The sequence below is a fragment of the Conger conger genome, chromosome 9 (assembly GCF_963514075.1).
Source record: "Conger conger chromosome 9, fConCon1.1, whole genome shotgun sequence".
Classification (NCBI taxonomy): Eukaryota; Metazoa; Chordata; class Actinopteri; order Anguilliformes; family Congridae; genus Conger; species Conger conger.
Window position 1 is genome coordinate 42,972,063 of NC_083768.1, and position 21,153 is coordinate 42,993,215.

At 46.1% G+C, this 21,153-nt stretch overlaps 1 protein-coding gene across 2 annotated transcripts in view; it reads right to left on the bottom strand.

Moving 5' to 3' along the window:
• Positions 1 to 6,578, bottom strand: part of LOC133137316 (tripartite motif-containing protein 46-like) — a 17,949-nt gene extending 11,371 nt beyond the window's left edge. Inside the window, exons 1-3 of one of the 2 annotated variants that reach the window (XM_061255516.1) lie at positions 6,555 to 6,578; positions 2,647 to 2,902; positions 1,357 to 1,507 (exon numbers count right to left, since the gene is read on the bottom strand). In XM_061255516.1, coding sequence (XP_061111500.1) covers positions 1,357 to 1,507; positions 2,647 to 2,902; positions 6,555 to 6,578 — 431 coding nt within the window. Of the gene's footprint in view, positions 1 to 1,356; positions 1,508 to 2,607; positions 2,903 to 6,554 lie in introns of both variants that reach the window. The other variant, XM_061255515.1, reaches the window with a different exon arrangement.
• Between the last annotated feature and the right edge of the window lie 14,575 nt (positions 6,579 to 21,153).

Here is a 21,153-nt window from a genome sequence, read left to right on the forward strand (position 1 = left end):
CTGTGTGTCTGTACCTGTGAGGGGGGGAGGGCGCAGTACTGACACATGAGGGCCACAGAGCCCAGGCTCACTGTGTGTCTGTACCTGTGAGGGGGGGAGGGTGCAGTACTGACACATGAGGGCCACAGAGCCCAGGCTCACTGTGTGTCTGTACCTGTGAGGGGGGGAGGGCGCAGTACTGACACATGAGGGCCACAGAGCCCAGGCTCACTGTGTGTCTGTACCTGTGAGGGGGGGAGGGTGCAGTACTGACACATGAGGGCCACAGAGCCCAGGCTCACTGTGTGTCTGTACCTGTGAGGGGGGGAGGGTACAGTACTGACACATGAGGGCCACAGAGCCCAGGCTCACTGTGTGTCTGTACCTGTGAGGGGGGGAGGGTGCAGTACTGACACATGAGGGCCACAGAGCCCAGGCTCACTACGTGTCTGTACCTGTGAGGGGGGAGGGACTCCTCATTACTGAACTAATGCCAGCCCAATAGCTCGTGAATATTTCTCATTCAAAATGAGGAACCCAGAAACGTCCCAAAAACAGTTCAGTGATATTGAGCTGTTTTTAGGGAAACTGAGCAGATGAGTGGCACCTCAAACTGAAGTAAAAGAGGTTCCACTCAGTAAAATGATGAGTAGTAAGAGGATGAAGAGTAAAGAGGATGAAGAGTAAATGAGGATGAGGAGTAAGAGGATGAAGAGTAAAGAGGATGAAGAGTGAAGGAGGATGAGGAGTAAAGGAGGATGAGGAGTAAAGGAGGATGAAGAGTAAAGAGGATGAAGAGTAAAGGAGGATGAGGAGTAAAGGAGGATGAGGAGTAAGAGGATGAAGAGTAAAGGAGGATGAGGAGTAAAGGAGGATGAGGAGTAAAGGAGGATGAGGAGTAAGAGGATGAAGAGTAAAGGAGGATGAAGAGTAAAGGAGGATGAGGAGTAAAGGAGGATGAAGAGTAAGAGGATGAAGAGTAAAGGAGGATGAGTAAAGAGGTTGAAGAGTAAAGGAGGATGAGGAGTAAGAGGATGAAGAGTAAGAGGATGAAGAGTAAAGGAGGATGAGTAAAGGAGGATGAGGAGTAAAGGAGGATGAAGAGTAAAGAGGATGAAGAGTAAGAGGATGAAGAGTAAAGGAGGATGAGGAGTAAGAGGATGAAGAGTAAAGAGGATGAAGAGTAAAGGAGGATGAGGAGTAAGAGGATGAAGAGTAAAGGAGGATGAGGAGTAAAGGAGGATGAAGAGTAAAGAGGATGAAGAGTAAAGGTGGATGAGGAGTAAAGGAGGATGAAGAGTAAAGGAGGATGAAGAGTAAAGGAGGATGAAGAGTAAAGGTGGATGAGGAGTAAAGGAGGATGGGAAGAGGGGGTACCTCTCCACGATGCGCTCCAGAGTGAGGTTCCGCAGGCAGTCGGCCAGCCCCCGTTCCCCCAGCTCCACCTCCCTCTGGCAGGGGGGGCAGGGGAACAGCACCACGGGGGGCGGGCCCTCCTTGCGCCTCCTCCCCGGATACGTCCCAAATCCTGAAGGCGGGGGGTCGGAGGTCACAGCAGGAGGTCACAGCAGAAGAAGAAGAGTGAAGTGAGCAGTCCACAAAGTCAGAGGCTGTTCAAAGCTGCGTACCAGCATACTACTTCTACTAAATTTTACCAGCAGGCTGATTTTCATTGAAATGTAGTAGTAGTACGAGTAGTACTACATCAGAAACATTTTAAAATCAGCTCGAACGCATGCGCTGGATGGTCCCTGAGTGCTAACGTTAATTAGCCCCGAGCGCTAACGTTAATTAGCCCTGAGCGCTAACGTTAATTAGCCCTGAGCGCTAACGTTAATTAGCCCTTAGCGCTAACGTTAATTAGCCAATGCTAACTGCAGGTCACACCCCCGCGCCGCCATTACGCCGGAGGGTCTGCCACGCCCCCCCGACCGTCCACTCCACACTGCAAGATTCACACCTGTAACCCCTCCAGGGCAGATTCAGCCTAATTACATTACATTACATTAATGGCATTTGGCAGACGCTCTTATCCAGAGCGACGTACAGTTGATTAGACTAAGCAGGAGTCAATCCTCCCCTGGAGCAATGCGGGGTTGAGGGCCTTGCTCAAGGGCCCCAACGGCTGTGCGGATCTTATCGTGGCTACACCGGGGATCGAACCGCCGACCTTGCGGGTCCCAGTTCTTTACCTTAACCACTACGCTACAGGCCTTAACCACTACGCTACAGGCCTTAACCACTACGCTACAGGCCTTAACCACTACGCTACAGGCCTTAAGCACTACGCTACAGACCTTAACCACTACGCTACAGGCCTTAACCACTACGCTACAGGCCTTAACCACTCCGCTACAGGCCTTAACCACTACGCTACAGGCCTTAACCACTACGCTACAGGCCTTAACCACTCCGCTACAGACCTTAACCACTACGCTACAGGCCTTAACCACTCCGCTACAGGCCTTAACCACTACGCTACAGGCCTTAACCACTCCGCTACAGACCTTAACCACTCCGCTACAGGCCTTAACCACTCCGCTACAGGCCTTAACCACTCCGCTACAGGCCTTAACCACTCCGCTACAGGCCTTAACCACTCCGCTACAGGCCTCTGCTACAGGCCGCCCTCGCTGTGACAGCGTGGCGCTCCCGGCGCAGACTCACCGGCGCGGAGCACGCGGTCCATGCGCTCAGCCTTGGGCGCGGGCCGGCGGGCCTGGCGCGGGGAGCGGGTGTTGGGCGTGGAGGCGGGCGAGTTGGGCTCGGGCGGGAGGTCCGGGGCTGGGTAGCCGCTCCGCACCAGGACCTCGGAGGCGCACAGCAGACACACGCTGTGCTGGCAGGGCAGCACCACCGGCTGCTTCACCAGCTCCTGACACACCGGGCACCGCAGCTCCCGCTCCATGCTCTTCATGTCCGGCTGCACAGAGACAGGCCAGCTGCTTTATCTAGGGCTAATATACCTAGGGCTGTTATATCTAGCGCTACTATACCTAGGGCTGTTATATCTAGGGCTACTATACCTAGGGCTGCTTTATCTAGGGCTAATATACCTAGGGCTGTTATATCTAGCGCTACTATACCTAGGGCTGTTATATCTAGGGCTACTATACCTAGGGCTGCTTTATCTAGGGCTAATATACCTAGGGCTGTTATATCTAGCCCTACTATACCTAGGGCTGTTATATCTAGGGCTACTATACCTAGGGCTGTTATATCTAGGGCTAATATACCTAGGGCTGCTTTATCTAGGGCTAATATACCTAGGGCTGTTATATCTAGGGCTAATATACCTAGGGCTGTTATATCTAGGGCTAATATACCTAGGGCTGTTATATCTAGGGCTAATATACCTAGGGCTGTTATATCTAGGGCTAATATACCTAGGGCTGTTATATATAGGGCTAATATACCTAGGGCTGTTATATCTAGGGCTACTATACCTAGGGCTGTTATAACTAGGGCTAATATATCTAGGGCTGTTATACCTAGGGCTACTATATCTAGGGCTGTTATATCTAGGGCTAATATACCTAGGGCTGTTATATCTAGGGCTAATATACCTAGGTTTGTTATATCTAGGGCTAATATACCTAGGGCTGTTATATCTAGGGCTAATATACCTAGGGTTGTTATATATAGGGCTAATATACCTAGGGTTGTTATATCTAGGGCTAATATACCTAGGGGTGCAATATCTAGGGCTAATATACCTAGGGCTGTTATATCTAGGGCTAATATACCTAGGGTTGTTATATCTAGGGCTAATATACCTAGGGCTGTTATATCTAGGGCTAATATAGCTAGGGTTGTTATATCTAGGGCTAATATACCTCGGGGTGCAATATCTAGGGCTAATATACCTAGGGTTGTTATATCTAGGGCTAATATACCTAGGGTTGTTATATCTAGGGCTAATATACCTAGGGTTGTTATATCTAGGGCTAATATACCTAGGGTTGTTATATCTACGATTTCTATACCTACGGTTGTTATATCTAGGGCTACTATACCTAGGGTCAGGGGGGAATGGAAGGAGAGGGAAGGATGAGGAGAGGAGAGAAAAATTGGACTGCCTAACACATATCTGGATGGACAGGAAGGGAAATTATTAGTGGCCACAGGGAACATCCATCCATCCATCCATCCATCCATTATCTTAACCCGCTTATCCTGAACAGGGTCGCAGGGGGGCTGGAGCCTATCCCAGCATTCATTGGGCGAAAGGCAGGAATACACCCTGAACAGGTCGCCAGTCCATCGCAGGCCACAGGGAACGGAAGAAGAAAAAATACTTTTTTTTATAAATAGCTCCTGTTGATTGATTGTCAGGACTAGATGGGCCTAATTAAATATGTATATCAACCAGAAGGTAATTTCAAGCCTCTGTCTGGTCTGAGTCGCATGACACAGATAGCCTCCACCCACGCACAGGACTGTGTGGGCCTATAACCTGCATATATAACGCTCATTTTAATGACACAGCAGCTCACCGTTTAAACACTACTTTGTCACTATTTGTAAGTTCTATTGAATCATTTTGAAGTTTGGGAAAAAAAACACATTATGTATTGTGCACTGTATAAATGAGCATTATCCTAAGCTTTACCGGCCTACTTTACGGCCTTAATGTGTGTCCAATAAATAGCACGCCCATCGTGCTCACAAGGAATCTACGCATATGTATCAGCGTCGAAACCTAAGCAGCTTAATTAAAAATGGCTTGGTTGAAAACAACGTTAGGTGACCCGTCACGGGCTCTATATTCTCCTGGCGCATAGGAGAGTACGCACGTGCATTGCCCCCTCATGAATAACCAAGGACACCTGTACACGCATTCAGAGAAAAGAAGCAAGCAGGAAAGACGCTAAAACTTAACAGCGGATGTGAGATCATCAAGAGGTTATTCTGACTACAATCGCCTCGTTTAATTAAACGGGTTACAGTGAAAGACAGTCGGGTAGATAACTCCAATCGATCGCAAAGGCGGACAACGGGCGTGTGGAGAGGGCATTTTGTTTCTCCTAAATAGGCTACATATTTATTTGTAATTTTTAGATTTAACCCTCTTATTATTATGCCCGAACCAGTCTCGCGCTCTTGTTGCTGACAACTGTGCTACGCTGTCCCTCTTAAGCATAAAACATTGTACTATTGCATAGTACAATAAGTAGCCGGGGGCTACTGTATGCAAACGAAAAGGACGGGGAACGTCCTCGTGACTAACCGACCACAGGTGACAATCAAAATTGCCCTTCCTAGTATCTGTCATTCACCAATGTCAACTCCGGCCTAATCTATAGGCTACACGTCCGCCCTTTTCCAAGAAGACAAGACATAAAATGGCAGGCATTCTGCAAAATTAATTTTCAAATGCAAGCGAATGCGCTCGTCGAACACTAAATTCTGCATTTTTTTTTGCGCGTAACGTTGCCGCCACAGCACAGTACGAGAGCAAGACGCGATCTTACCTTCACCTGATATCTGGGCGCCATGATAGGAATGTCCCCCCTCCCCCCGCCTCAGTTGGGCCGGCATCCCCCCCCCCCCCCCAAGGGCGGGTTACAGGGAAAGAGAATCTCAATTCGTTTCGAGGGATGGAAGAAAATACACATGTATATCATACGCAACGGACGCTACGGTGCGAGATAGCCCACGTTGGTTTTAAACATTACTTGATTATAATATTACGAACTTATTTGTTCATTAACCTGACCCAGCTGCATCTCGTGTCTATGTGTACCAAATACGGAATATCCGCTTCGATATCCCCTCTTTCTGCATCTACCACACGTCCTACATCTGTTCCACGCCCTCATTTAGTTAATGTAATGTAGGTTACTGTCTCGCGCTGCTTGCCGCTTGTCTGTCTCTCTGCGCATGCAGGTTGTAACCTCCGTACGCCAGCATCCCGTTTCCATAGCAACAAACATCCCCTAGTCCTATTCGAGTTCCCGTTATTTTGACTGTTTTGGGGTAGCTACTATTTCAGTCTCTTGACTGAATGGGGGAATGATCTAGCCTATGGGGAGAATGTACGCTAACCGTAAAGATATCTATAAAAAGACAGGATACGATAGGTCGGATGAGCTTAGTAAAAAAGGCGCTTCTCTTTCCCAACACTGACAAAAAAGCATTGCGATTTCTAATTCGAACAATAGGCTGCCGATATTTCAATATCGCTGCTGTCAACCGTTGAAAGATGTTGAAAAATCAGCGTCTGCTTCTACAGTAGGCTATACAACATAGCGTACTGGCCAAACCCCCTATAGGCTATCGATAGCTAATCAAAAGCCTACTGAGCGCGGCGCAACAAATAGGTTACAACTGAAAAAACACCATTGAAAAACGACAATAAAGACTTGATACTGTGACGTGCATACAAGGATTGTGTAAGAAACAAAACGTATGTGTAGCCTACGTCTGACCCATAGCTAAAGCTAGGATACTATCCAACTATTGGAGGGGGGGGAGGTCCTATCCAACTATTATCCCAGTTGTTTTTGGAAGCCACCAGTAATGCTTACAGTAAAATAATAGCCTATGCACAATACAATAATGATAATACTCACACTTATGCGAACCAGTGCATCCATTAGGTTATAGAAGCAAACATTTTGAAGTCGGGCTCTTCCATTCCTTAGTGTACGCTGGAGTTACGGTGACATCAATGCATATCGGTATAATAGGTGGCAGCAACATTCTAGGAAAACACGTAGCTAGAGAAATGAATAAACGAAAACGCCAGGCTTGATTCGGTCAGCGCAATTCATGTTTCAATAATCACCAAAGATTAGCTCGCTCGTCCGTGCTGTCACATGGACAGCAGGCTACCTGGAATATGAGGCTGAATGGCCAGAATATAATATTATTAGGGTAGGCTACTCCAAACGAAAGAATAATAAAATTATGCATATGTTCTCCCCCTGTCGAGAGTTACGGTCGCTAGTAAAAAAAAAAACAGCGCTAAAAGTGTTTGGGGGGCGGAGGGGCATGCATGTGTAGCAGCCTAGGCACCTCCCACACGCTTAAAGGTTGCCATTTTTTGTATGACCGCCGTTATTTGTTTATTTAGCCTATTAATTTATTGTTTGAGTGCGAGACACAAATTCACAATTTCCATCTCTTTTACATCGAGATCTTCGTGAGCAGCTGTCACCATCAGCCAAGAAACTCACGAACGTCAAATAATATAAATAAATAAATAAATAAATAAATAAATAAATAAATAAAGCAGGTCATCCTTCACCTTCAGGGCAGGCAAGCAATGGCAGATTGAGCTCTGCTGAAATTCTCCCATTTTCCAAATCAGACTATGCCCGGCACAGTAGCCTACAGAGACATTTCATGAAAGCAAACTTTGTCTGCAAGCGTATGTTGAAGAGAATCCGAACATGACAGCAATTTATTGAAAGCTCTAACTGCATGCGCATTACATGAATGCAGGATAGTATTCTTGGCATGACGATGGTGTCAGAATATGAAAAAAATGTGATGACAAGAACAGGGCATTTAGCCCAACTTGGCTTGTCGTTACATTTTTCATGTTTTTTTGTTTTTTTCCCAATAATTAGGCCTTGGATAGGGGAGACAAACAGGAAGTGTCATTAACTGTAGATGTTTAATAATGACCTCCTTAGTGTTTTGGCTGGTCTGCTTACTCTAATCACATTTATTCACCAAAAAAGTTTAATTTACCAGTGCACACTGGCAGCAACTTTACTGGAGATCCCACTTAAACTTGCCACTACTGACCACACACCATATTCTGACCAGTGTGTACTTCACTGCACCACTACAGACGTGATGTGTGTGATGGCCCTGTGTGACAAATGTATACATATATACTTTTCCTTTTCTTGAGGATCAAGTGTCTTATTTGTGATAGTTTCAACCGTCACGTGACTTCTTATCTCTCACAAAGCTCTAAACCAGCGCTACTCTACTCCATGTCCATGTGTCTACAGACATTGGCTCCGACTGTGCGCTACACCACCCTATTTCACTACATATTTTACTTGCTTGGTTGAGATAATAATTGAATTAGTGAAATAGCTAATTAGCTAGTGGTGTAGCGCACGGTTGAAGCAAATGCCTGCAGACACTGAGACTGTATTTGATTGATTTTCATTTATGTTCGGCGATTTTCCCACGCTACACTTGTTACTTTGTCGCATGTTTTATGTAATATGTATATGAGTATTTGGGCTTCCCTTGTGCATTGGATATCGGCGCTATTTATGGTAATGAGCCTAAGCGTCACGGGTCAACCAATACACCTGACTGTGCCTCACCTCTGCTTATTCATCCTGATGAAGGCCTGTGCGCCGCAACGCGTTAAATCTATTGCCTATGCATTAGCCGTATAATAAAGGCTTTTTAACACATCCAAATCAAGAGTTCCTTGGTCGCCATCCATTTCGCATCATAGTAGCGAGCATAGATGCACGAGCGTTGAGCCTTACGTGGATATTTGTAAATTTGGCAAGCCAAACTAACTAGCCTAATAGCTAATTCGCTTGTTGCTACCGATAACGAACTGGTAACGTTTGGCAGCTACATGTTCCTTTTATCTCTTTATGTTTTCAATCATGTGTGTTAACTGGGGAGGGCATGTGTCCACAAACCGTCTCATTCCTGTGTGTCTAGCCTCCGCCCCGATCTCACTGCAGGTAGAACAGATAAAGCCATGATTGTCAAACTGCGTGCGGGTGGGGTTGCATGCTGGCTGAACCATTCCCCCTCCGACAGCAGATGGCACCCTAACCCCGCCAGCCCTCTACACGATAGTTTTGCGAATGCTGGGAGACGAAGGCCCCGGAAACATTTCAGATGTGCAGGGGCCAAATATATTCCCAACCCCCAATATAACCTACTTCCAAGTGAGAGATTCCTGCAGCACTGTCCTATCCTGCTGTCTTGCTGCGTGTATTACATTTTACATTTTAGTCATTTGGCAGACGCTTTTAATCCAAAACGATTTACAAGTGCATAGGTTCTGGCAGAGCTGGCAGACTGGAGTGGTCTAGCTGGGGAGTAGGGAGTGATTAAGGAATATATAATAAGGAGTGTATAGTATAGCCTACAAATTGTGTTGAGAGAAGAACATTCCTGCACCATGAAATTCACACATTCAGACCAGGGGCACGTTCAATCTGAGTTGGTTTCGGTGTTGAACGATAGGTTTCCTCCCAACGGTGTGCAACATTTTACAACAGGCTTTGAGGCACGTTTGCTCCAGTTTGGTGGGTGTGTCGGGGGTATAGCCCGAATCAATTGTGATGTAGGCCGAAGCTTTAAGATGCCTTCTCAGACTCAGTTGGAGCAAAAGGTACCAGGTCAGTCAGTCCGCCCACAGTTTGCAACAGGATATTCAATGCGCCACCGTTCCTGTTTGAATAGACGTTTTGCTACATTGTGTAGGGGCTGAACGTGGCCCAGGTATTTCAAGTATGGTGACCCGCGTAGAGCTGCGTGCTCAAACACGTGGAGGTACGCCTCAACGTCATCGTCGCCCGTCATCTTCGTCAATACGTCTCGGGGGGGGGGTTCGTCTTGACCCGTCACGTGGAGAAAGGCGACATTTCGACCACCGCTTCCTGCAGGGTCCGCTGGGACTTTGCCAGCTCAGTGATGACCGTTTCCATCATCATCCCTCCGGACCCCTTCTCTGCTCCCGCGCCCTGCATCTTGGCCAGGGTAGGGGCGGCCAATCGTCTCCTTCGCTCTTCCCCAGGGGGCGTCGCCTCCATTCACTCTCACAAACTCACCCGCGACGGTTCTTCTGCCCAGACCAACTTCCACAGCGTGTCATCAGTTTGCCCGCATTCTCCTCCATAAGCGGCGCATCGGGGTGGATCCTGAGGTGCAGTGGGTGGGCCCAGCTGGAAACCAGACACAGGAGTCAGCAGTTATCAGAAAAAATTAAATGGTATTTTTTCTGTTTTTTATTTTTTTCGGGGTATTGGTGATAGCGCCCCCCCTCAGGGCAAGGGTAGGGAAAAACGGGGAGAAATAAAAGGGGCCGTTCAGGCAAAATCAACTAAGGTTCTTCCCAGACCGAGGTATGCTCCAGGGCCTCCTTCCTCCTTCCCTCTTGGGCCACGTCAGGGCTGGGGGGAAGCACAGAGGTACAGGGTAAATATGACGGGGCTTTATTAGGCTCTCGTGTCTGGCGTCAGGTTCCAGGTCTTTGGGTTTGCCGTCAGTAAAGGCGGGGTCTCCTTCGGGGGGAAGTCTCAGGGTCGGTACGGCAGGGCGTACCGACCTGAGCTGGTTCTGAGCTGGTTCTGAGCTGGTTCTGAGCTGGTTCTGAGCTGGTCCTTCCTCTCTCTGCCTCTCATTCTGTCAGGATAGGCACCAACTGACTCTGGTTGCAGCCTCGACCGCGCCTTAAATCTCTTCCCCTGCTCATTAGAGAACAGGGCTGCAGCTGGGTTAGTATTTTTCCACCAGGTTCACTCACGTGTGCTGACCTGGACTGCAGGTCGAGGGATCGCTCTCCAGGGTGCTGAGCTCCCCATCACCTCTCGAGGGAAATAGACCCTTCGCATACCTCCCCTAATGCGTAACGTTTGCGTGGTTGCATTGCGCAGGTCCTTCTGGGGTTTTCCACCCACGTGGTGCAACATGCAGGAGCAGGGGGCGCCACAGTGTTTACAAATGTGATTTTCATGTATTGTTTGTTATATTGTGTTATAAGTGATAAACACTACCACGAGGGGAAGACTACACCAACATAACCTTACAGGGTTCATCAAAAGATGTAGACCACTGGTAAGCCTCAAAACAGAATAAAGTACATTGAAAAGCTGTAGAGTTCTGGAACAATGTCTTTTGGACAGATGAGATGAGTGTTAACTTGCATCGAATGTCAGGGTTGGGAGGTAGTGTTCATTATTTTCACCTAGCCCTCATTAGTGCCAGGGGAGCCTACCTCCTGAGGGTATTTAAAGCACTCGCTGGCAGTCTGTCGGCGCTTTGATGGCAACCGTTCGCCCTCGCACCAAGCTGGTAAAGCACGCGGTAGACTCGGGTTTTGTGAGTCAGGTATCGTGCTGGTTCGGGTTTCTGTCTCCCTTAAAAGAAAAAGGTAAGGAAGGTGATCAGAGTGTTAGTGCTGTGTGCACTTCTGACGCCTTCCTAAAGGTTCTTTTTATTTCTAGCTCGTATGAGCTTTTTAGTGAGGGACGTTGTCCCCGGTATTGTATTTTGGTTTGTGTTTTTCCTGAGCTGTGTCTCAAGGTTCTTTTCTTTTGCGTGCCTAGTGTTTTGTACTAGTTTGTACTTTCATTTTGGTCCCCGGTCTGGGGTTTCAGTGCTCGTCACCTAGCACTTATTTTGGTTGGGTTGTTCGCCCTGTTTTTCAAGGGTCGCTTTTATTTTCTTTTAGCCGTTTTGGGCTTGTCCTCTGATTTGGTCGGAGTTTGCCTCCGGGTTGGTTTCTGTTCCCCTTCCTGTTCCAGGAGAGGTCTCCCTCTGTATTGTTGTCTCCCTGTTCCCTTATCTCCCGGGATTTTGTGGTGAACACTTTAGCGTGTCCGCTTAAAAGGTATTATCCTTAGTCGCTCCTGGTTCTCCGCCAGTCCCCGTCATTACATCGAATGGCTGAACTATATAGAGAGAGGACTGTAATTTGTACACTGATCATCTGATTTAGATGTAAATACCCTCAAATTAAAAGTGACAGTCTGCACTTTAGCTTGGAATTCAATGCCTCATTTGAAATCCAGTATGTAGAGTAAAGAGCCAGAACAACAGAAAATATGTTGCCATCCAAATACTTACGGACTGCACCGGTATGGTTTGTTATGGGCATACCCTTGGATTAGAGATGGGATCTGTCCTTTCTTCTCTTTCTACAAACAGTCAAGAGAACATTAAGTGAGGTAAATTCAGGTAACTGCAGCATAGCAGTGCAACCACATTTTTGTCATGTTCTGGATGTGATGTAAAAGTACAGCCGTACAGTACACCGAAAAGCAGACGCAAGGACATAGTTTAGGAAGGCACACACCTGGGTGTACGAGGGCCCATCGTTCACACTGCATGTGAGGGTAAAAACCAAGCCATGAAGTCCAAGGTATAGATCAGGGCAAGGGTGCAAAACGTTATCTACATTACATTACATTATTGGCATTTGGCAGACGCTCTTATCCAGAGCGACGTACAACAAAGTGCATACCCATAACCAGGGATAAGTTCGCTGAAAGACCCTAGAGGTAAGTACAATTTCAACTGCTACCTGTACAACAAAGATAAGGACAAGGGCCATTTATTTTTTTTTATTTTTTTTTATTTTTTTTGAACAAACAAACAAACAAACAGAGCAAAAGTTACCAAAGTTAACTATCCAAACACTGCTTACCTAGCCAACTAAAAATACCGATACACAAAGCAAGTCACAGAGACAACAATTAAGGTTCACAGGGAGGGATGGGGAGAGGTGCTGCTTGAAGAGGTGTGTCTTCAGCTTGCGCTTGAAGGTGGGGAGAGATTCTATAGTTCTGACCTCAACGGGGAGTTCGTTCCACCACCGTGGAGCCAGAACAGACAGTAGTCGTGAGCGTGAGGTGGAGGTTCTGAGAGGGGGAGGTGCCAAGCGGCCTGTGGAGGCTGAACGAAGAGGTCTGGCAGGGGTGTAGGGTCTGATGATTTTTTGCAGATAAGCTGGGGAAGACCCTTTAACTGCTTGGAAGGCTAGCACCAATGTTTTGAATTTGATGCGAGCCATGACAGGCAGCCAGTGGAGGGAAGTAAGCAGGGGGGTGACGTGTGAGTATTTGGGAAGGTTGAAGACCAGACGAGCTGCTGCATTCTGGATGAGTTGGAGGGGTCTGATGGCGGACGCTGGGAGGCCAGCCAAGAGGGAATTGCAGTAGTCCAGGCGGGACAGAACCATCGCTTGGACCAGGAGCTGGGTCGAGTAGGGGGTGAGAAAGGGGCGGATTCTCCGTATGTTGTATAGGAAGAACCTGCAAGACCGGGTCACCGCCGCAATGTTCTCGGAAAGGGACAGTCTGCTGTCCATCACCACGCCGAGGTTCCTTGCACTGGGTGACGGCGTGAGTGTGGTATCCCCGAGGGAAATGGAGAGATCCAGATGGGGAGAGGTATTAGCAGGTATAAAGGAGCTCCTATCCCAGGAGCACAGTGGCCTCAATAATGGAGGGCGGCCGGTAGTGTAGTGGTTAAGGTAAATGACTGGGACACGCAAGGTCAGTGGTTCTAATCCCGGTGTAGCCACAATAAGATCCACACAGCCGTTGGGCCCTTAACCCTACATTTCTCCAGGGGAGGATTGTCCCCTCCTCAGTCAACTGTAGGTCGCTCTGGACAATTAACGTGACCTCAGGCCAGAGCATGCAGCCCAGACAGCACTGGAGTGGCTTCGGGACAAGACTCTGACTGTCCTTGCCTGGCCCTGATTCTGGTGGAGCAGCCTAAAGCTCCACCAGAATCAGAGCAGCATAGACCAGCTTGGGCCTGCATGTCGTTTCAGAAGGGTGTGCTAGCTTGAAAACATCTTATTTCATAACAACCTCGCCCACAGGAACCAGCGGTTGAACCTGTTTTAAAAATAAATTTTTCCATTTTGCAGCCAGCAAGAGCCTCACAATCTTTTTGTTTCGTGCAGCTCCTAAAATATTTTATTTATTGTTATTTTGCCATTTTCTTCCTCTTAAAATTGGCTGTGTTGTTGGTCTTTTACGTGTTCATATTGGTGTTTCATTCTGACATGGCCACTGAGCCGGCAAAGAGGTAGTTGGAGGACTGAATTGCTCTTAGCCCCGAAAGGCATTGAGGAACCTGGTGGATCTGCTTTTCTTTGGTTGCGTGGTTCACCTGGAGATGATTTTCTTTGGTTTCGTAAAAATGGGGGTTTCCTTCCGTGTCTCAGGAAGAACCCTGAGATAGCCTTATTGAAACTCTTCCACTGCTTTGGAGGAATCTTGTGTATCCATGGCCTAAATTCTTGCAAAACTAAATTATTACTCATAACAGTGCATTTAAAACACTCCTGACACTTACTCTCTAAACACAAAACAAGGCAGACATATCAAGTGCAATCATTAAACAGTGAAATCATAAAATAAAGTGAAAATTCAAGAGACTCAGGATAACATAAACAAACCAATAACAAAAATAATGCCCTGCATCTGAAAAGTCATGAACACTACCACGTGGGGAAGACTACACCGACATAGCCTTACAGGGTTCACCAAAAGATGTAGACCACTGGTAAGCCTCAAGAACAGAATAAAGTACATTGAAAAGCTGTAGAGTTCTGGAACAATGTCTTTTGGACAGACGAGATGAGTGTTAACTTGCATCGAATGGCTGAACTATATATAGAGAGGCCTGTAATTTCTCCACGGATCACCTGATTTTGATGTAAATACCCTCAAATTAAAAGTGACAGTCTGCACTTTAGCCTCAAATTCAATGCCTCATTTGAAATCCAGTATGTAGAGTAAAGAGCCAGAAAAACAGGAAATATGTTGCCGTCCAAATACTTACGGACTGCACCGTATAGGTATGATTTGTTAGGGGCATACCCTTGGATTAGAGATGGGATCTGTCCTTTCTTCACTTTGCACAAACAGTCAAGAGAACATTAAGTGAGGTCAATTCAGGTAACTGCAGCATAGCAGTGCAACCACATTTTTGCCATGTTCTGGGTGTGATGTAAAAGTACAGCCGTACAGTACACCGAAAAGCAGACGCAAGGACATAGTTTAGGAAGGCACACACCTGGGTGTACGAGGGCCCATCGTTCACACTGCATGTGAGGGTAAAAACCAAGCCATGAAGTCCAAGGAACTCTCTGTAGACCTCCGCAATAGAATTGTGGGGAGGTATAGATCAGAGCAAGGCTGCAAAACGTTATCTAAAGAAGCTCCTATCCCAGGAGCACCATGGCCTCAATAATGGAGGGCGGCCGGTAGTGTAGTGGTTAAGGTACATGACTGGGACCCGCAAGGTCAGTGGTTCTAATCCCGTTGTACCCACAATAAGAACCACACAGCCGTTGGGCCCTTGAGCAAGGCCCTTAACTCCGCATTGCTCCAGGGGAGGATTGTCCCCTGCTCAGTCAACTGTACGTAGCTCTGGACAATTAATGTAAAAAAATGGAAGACGTTTGGAACCACCAGGACTCTTCCCTGAGTAACCGGGCAAGATATACCTTTGGTCAGGGTTAGGGTCAGGGTCAGGGATACTGGTCAAAATTAAGGGAAAGATGAATGCCTAATACAGAGAAAGAAAACCTGATGAATGCAGCCAAATCCTTTCAGAAGAGCTGCTCCAGAGTGCACGTGACCTCAGGCCAGAGCATGCAGCCCAGACAGCACTGGAGTGGCTTCGGGACAAGACTCTGACTGTCCTTGCCTGGCCCTGATTCTGGTGGAGCAGCCTAAAGCTCCACCAGAATCAGAGCAGCATAGACCAACTTGGGCCTGCATGTCTTTTCAGCAGGGTGTGCTAGCTTGAAAACATCTTCTTATTTCATAACAACCTCGCCCACAGGAATCAGCGGTTGAACCTGTTTTAAAAAAACTTTTTCCCATTTTGCAGCCAGCAAGAGCCTCAAAATCTTTTTGTTTTGTGCAGCTCCTACAATATTTTATTTATTGTTATTTTGCCATTTTCTTCCTCTTAAAATTGGCTGTGTTGTTGGTCTTGTTCATATTGGTGTTTTATTCTGACATGGCCACTGAGCCGGCAAAGAGGTAGTTAGAGGACTGAATTGCTCTTAGCCCCGAAAGGCATTGAGGAACCTGGTGGATCTGCTTTTCTTTGGTTGCGTGGTTCACCTGGAGATGATTTTCTTTGGTTTCATAAAAATGGGGGTTTCCTTCCGTGTCTCAGGAAGAACCCTGAGATAGCCTTATTGAAACTCTTCCACTGCTTTGGAGGAATCTTGTGTATCCATGGCCTAAATTCTTGCAAAACTAAATTATTACTCATAACAGTGCATTTAAAACACTCCTGACACTTACTCTCTAAACACAAAACAAGGCAGACATATCAAGTGCAATCATTAAACAGTGAAATCATAAAATAAAGTGAAAATTCAAGAGACTCAGGATAACATAAACAAACCAATAACAAAAATAAATAAAAAATAATTTTAGTTAATCAGTTCTTCAAATTCTAATACGGGAGTCCTATGTACTCATTGTCTTTATTCAATGGGTAATTCTGCCTCTAGGGTAAGGTGGGGCAAAATTACGAGGTGATTTATTGAGGGTGGGTTGCGATTATGCTACATGAACAACCAGTTGTTGGCTATGTTGTGTGCCAGGAGGGTTACCGCAGATCTTTATGGTTCTTCTCCTGCTTTGGGCCAAGCTCCAACCGGGAAAGCCCCGGTGAGGAGAGCAGTTCAGCACAGCCCCGGCAGGTCTGTCAACAGGTTGGTGACCGTCCCACTTTTCTGTATTCATGTTTTCCTGTATTCTGAGTGACCCCCTGGTGACCTCTAGTGCTAGTGCATGCCCTGCGTCTGAAAAGTCATGAACACTACCACGTGGGGAAGACTACACCGACATAGCCTTACAGGGTTCACCAAAAGATGTAGACCACTGGTAAGCCTCAAGAACAGAATAAAGTACATTGAAAAGCTGTAGAGTTCTGGAACAATGTCTTTTGGACGGACGTGATGAGAGTTAACTTGCAACGAATGGCTGAACTATATATAGAGAGGCCTGTAATTTCTCCACGGATCACCTGATTTTGATGTAAATACCCTCAAATTAAAAGTGACAGTCTGCACTTTAGCCTCAAATTCAATGCCTCATTTGAAATCCAGTATGTAGAGTAAAGAGCCAGAAAAACAGGAAATATGTTGCCGTCCAAATACTTACGGACTGCACCGTATAGGTATGGTTTGTTATGGGCATACCCTTGGATCAGAGATGGGATCTGTCCTTTCTTCACTTTGTCAGTCAAGTCAAGAGAACATTAAGTGAGGTAAATTCAGGTAACTGCAGCATAGCAGTGCAACCACATTTTTGCCATGTTCTGGGTGTGATGTAAAAGTACAGCCGTACAGCAGACGTAAGGAGCTGCTATTTCAGGTTCAGTGTGCCAAAGACCTGGCAAAAGTGAAATCTTTTATCGAAACTTGTATAAAAAATGTATAAAAAATCTAAAACTGAAATATTCAGACCCTTTGCTGTGGCACCCCAAATTGTGGTCAGGTGCATCCTTGAGATGTGTCAAGAACTTGACTCGACACCACCTGTGGCAAACTGAATTGTTTAGACATAGTTTAGGAATGCACACACCTGGGTGTACGAGGGCCCATCGTTCACACTGCATGTGAGGGTAAAGACCAAGCCATGAAGTCCAAGGAACTCTCTGTAGACCTCTGCAATAAAATTGTGGGGAGGTATAGATCAGAGCAAGGCTGCAAAACGTTATCTAAAGGAGCTCCTATCCCAGGAGCACAGTGGCCTCAATAATGGAGGGCGGCCGGTAGTGTAGTGGTTAAGGTACATGACTGGGTAAGGTGGGGCAAAATTATGGGGTGATTTATTGCGGGCAGGTTGCGATTATGGTACATGAAAAACCAGTTGTTGGCTATGCTGTGTGACTGGAGGCTTTGGGCCAGGCTCCAACCGGGAAAGCCCCGGTGAGGAGAGCAGTTCAGCACAGCCCCGGCAGGTCTGTCAACAGGTTGGTGACCGTCACACTTTTCTGTATTCACGTTTTCCTGTATTCTGAGTGACCCCCTGGTGACCTCTAGTGCTAGTGCATGCCCTGCGTTTGAAGTGCTGTGCTCTGTTCTGGCCATCCTGGTCCTACACTGTGTCGATTCTGGTTATGCCCTCCGTCTGGCAGTGCGGTGCTCGTTCTCTGTGTTACTGTGGCTCTGGCAGGGGCTTGGTCTGTGGGGTTGCCTGCCTGTAGTGTCTCTGACTGGTGTGGTCTGGCTGTCTGTGACGTGTTTGTGGGCTTGGCTGCTGTGGTTGTTTTGTGTCTTTTGTGTTTTCCACAGAGATCAGGTGGGAATAATTGGTGGCTCGTCATCCGGGGCTGGGTCGGGGGGGTTAATGTCTGAGTAGTGCATCTCTTCGTCCTCACTGTTATGCAGTGATGTACCCTGTCCTGGGTTTCCACACAGTACAGAATAGGTGTCTGTGTACTGCTCTCTCAGGCCTGTTTGTGTTAATGGTGCAGGTGTTTCAGGCTATGGGTGTGTCTGGTATAGTTTGAGTATTTCAGAAACTGCTGATCTCCTGAGATTTTCACACACACTAGTCTCTAGAGTTTGCAAAGAATGGTGCAAAAAAAAAAGAAAAATCCAGTGAGCAGCAGTTCTGCAGACAGAAATGTGAGACGTCAGAGGAGAATGGCCAGACTGGTCCATACTGACAGGAAGGTGACAGTAACGCAAATAACCACACATTACAACGGTGGCGGCCTGTTGCAGTACCGGTTTGTACCACTGGAGGGTGGTGTTGTCGGTTGACAGACTTTTCAGCCTTATCACAGGTTTAATCATTTCTGGTCAATCAGACCGCACCCTTGTTACACCCTCTGCTCACAGCACTCCAATTCACGTTATGCTGAAGCTGGTAAACGGTAGAGCTGAATTTAGAATATATGATCTTTAGGTGAGCAAAACTATTGGAACATGTGACTGACAGGTGTTTGTTCTCTGAGTTTGTGGGAGTCTAACTCTCCCTTTGTTAGATTATTTGTTTATTTTCAATGAGAGAAGAGTTTGTGGGAGTCTAACTCTCCCCTCCACACACCTAATAAAATGGCCAGAGTGTATAGTGCCTTGTAATTAAAATATAGCCTAAGTCTGAAGTACATCAATATTTTCAGATGAAGCCTATTTTTCTATATACTACACTTTTTTCTCTCATTTAGCGACCCGAGGTTGAACACGTATGTTCATGTTACAATATAATAATGTATGTATACCGTGCAATCATTTTTTTTATATTATTCAGCTACAGATTTTGGCGGCATGGATGGTGCAGTGGGTAGCACTGCTGCCTCACAGCAAGGAGGTCCTCGGTTCGAATCCCTGTCGGCCGGGGAGTTTGCATGTGTGGAGTTTGCATGTTCTCCCCGTGTCTGCGTGGGTTTCCTCCGGGTACTCCGGTTTCCTCCCACAGTCCAAAGACATGCAGGTTAGGCTGATTGGAGAGTCTAATTTGCCCATAGGTATGAATGTGTGAGTGAATGGTGTTTGTGCCCTGTGATGGACTGGCGACCTGTCCAGGGTGTATTCCTGCCTTTCGCCCAATGTATGCTGGGAGCTACAGATTTCTCTCAGCATTTTACTTTGTGTTGCTTTAATTATTATTTTTTTATTCACTAGTCACTAGAGGGCGGTAGGACCACAAGGATTCCCGCTGTGTCTGGTAAACTCCCGTGATAATCCCATGATGGTGTCAGATGCACCGTTTGACTTTTAAACAGCGATTTGCAATGGCACACTTTTTCAAAGCGCGGGGTTGCCTTGAGCACACAATTCGACTGTGCTGCTGTCATAGGCGTAGATTTCATTTCAACTTTGAGGAAGACACTGCTGGACCACCTAGTTTTGCATAACGACGAATGCATAGCCTATAAGCGATCAATTCATTGTAAATTTAAAAATCAAATAGCCACGGCTAAGTTGTAAGCAACTCGCACAATAACAACATCACGCACAGTGCTGTATCTGGCTGTATTTTCAGTTACAATTCATTCACAATGGCTACTACTTGTTTGTGTAATAAATTATAACGTCTGGCTTCAGAACAATGGACCCAATAGCGAACTCACAAAATGTCCAATAATAGTCTTTATTGAACTTTTGGGCAGGTTAAACAGGCAAAGGTCGGTTTAACCTGCGGGTCAAACACGAACAGAAGGAGAATCCAAAAGCTGAAAGTCGGGGTACACAAAACGGGTCAGAACCAGGTAAATGAGACGGAATAAATGCTGGTGAGATTGGCAAGAGCACCTTACAATCTGGCAAAGAACAGACAGAACAGAACAGACAGGTTTAAATAGAACAGAAACCAGGGAAACGAGAATCATGTGTGCACGATAATCAGGAAGTGAGACACAGGTGAAACAAATGAACAAAATGAATGAACAGGAAACAACTATGGATGTCACAGAGGGAAATAAAAGGTGAAATGGTGGGGACAGAAAACAGATACAGAGAACACAGATATATACATATACAGTCCCCTCCAAAAGTATTGGAACAGAAAGGTCAAATTCTTTTTGCTATACACTGTAGACAATTGAGATTGAGGTCAAATGATGTACATGATGACAGATCAGAATTTCAGCTTTTATTTCCTGGCATTTTTATCTAGATTTGTTAAAGAATTTAGAATATATGATCTTTAGGTGAGCAGAAGTATTGGAACATGTGACAGACAGGTGGTTGTTGTTGCCTAGATGTGTCCTATTAGATTGGTTAGTTAAACAATAAATAGTTCTGAATATCTACTCTTGGTTTTAGCATTGGTCTTTGCCTGTGAAGACGTTCTGGAGCAAAGTTTTGTGGGCCAAAATTAACCTCTACCAAAGTGATGGAAAGTGTGGAGAAAGAAGGGATCTGCTCATGATCCAAAACATGCTCATCTGTGAAACACGGTGGAGGAAGTGTCTTGGGCTTGCAAGGCTGCTTCTGGAGTGGGCTCCGTAATCTTTATTGATGATTTAACTCATGATGGTTGCAGCAGGATGAATTCAGAAGTCTACAAAAACATTCTGTCTGCCAACTTATAGAGAAATGCATCCAAACTAATTGGGAAGTTAGCATAGCATTTCTTTCTGTAAAACAATGAATACTCATGAATTGGAAAGTTAGAAAACCGGTTGTAGCATTTACAACTGGGTTTGGGAACTTTTGGAACAAGCAGCCTCTGCTCTTATGGATTATGAAATTGGCTTTGAAGCCCCGTGGATTTTAATTAGAGCACTCGTGAGCAAATAGAACCAGTGTTCCAGGGCTTAGCAAAAGTTTTATGTGGAAAAAAAGAAAGAAAAAAAGTTATTTATTTAACTCTTTTTTTGTGTTGATTGTCGTAATGTTGTTCCCATGTCTTGTGTATGTTTTGTGTCGTCAAAACGTGTAAAAAATAAACAAAAAATATGCTCAAACATGACATACAGACATAAACGTAATTAAAATACAACAAATAG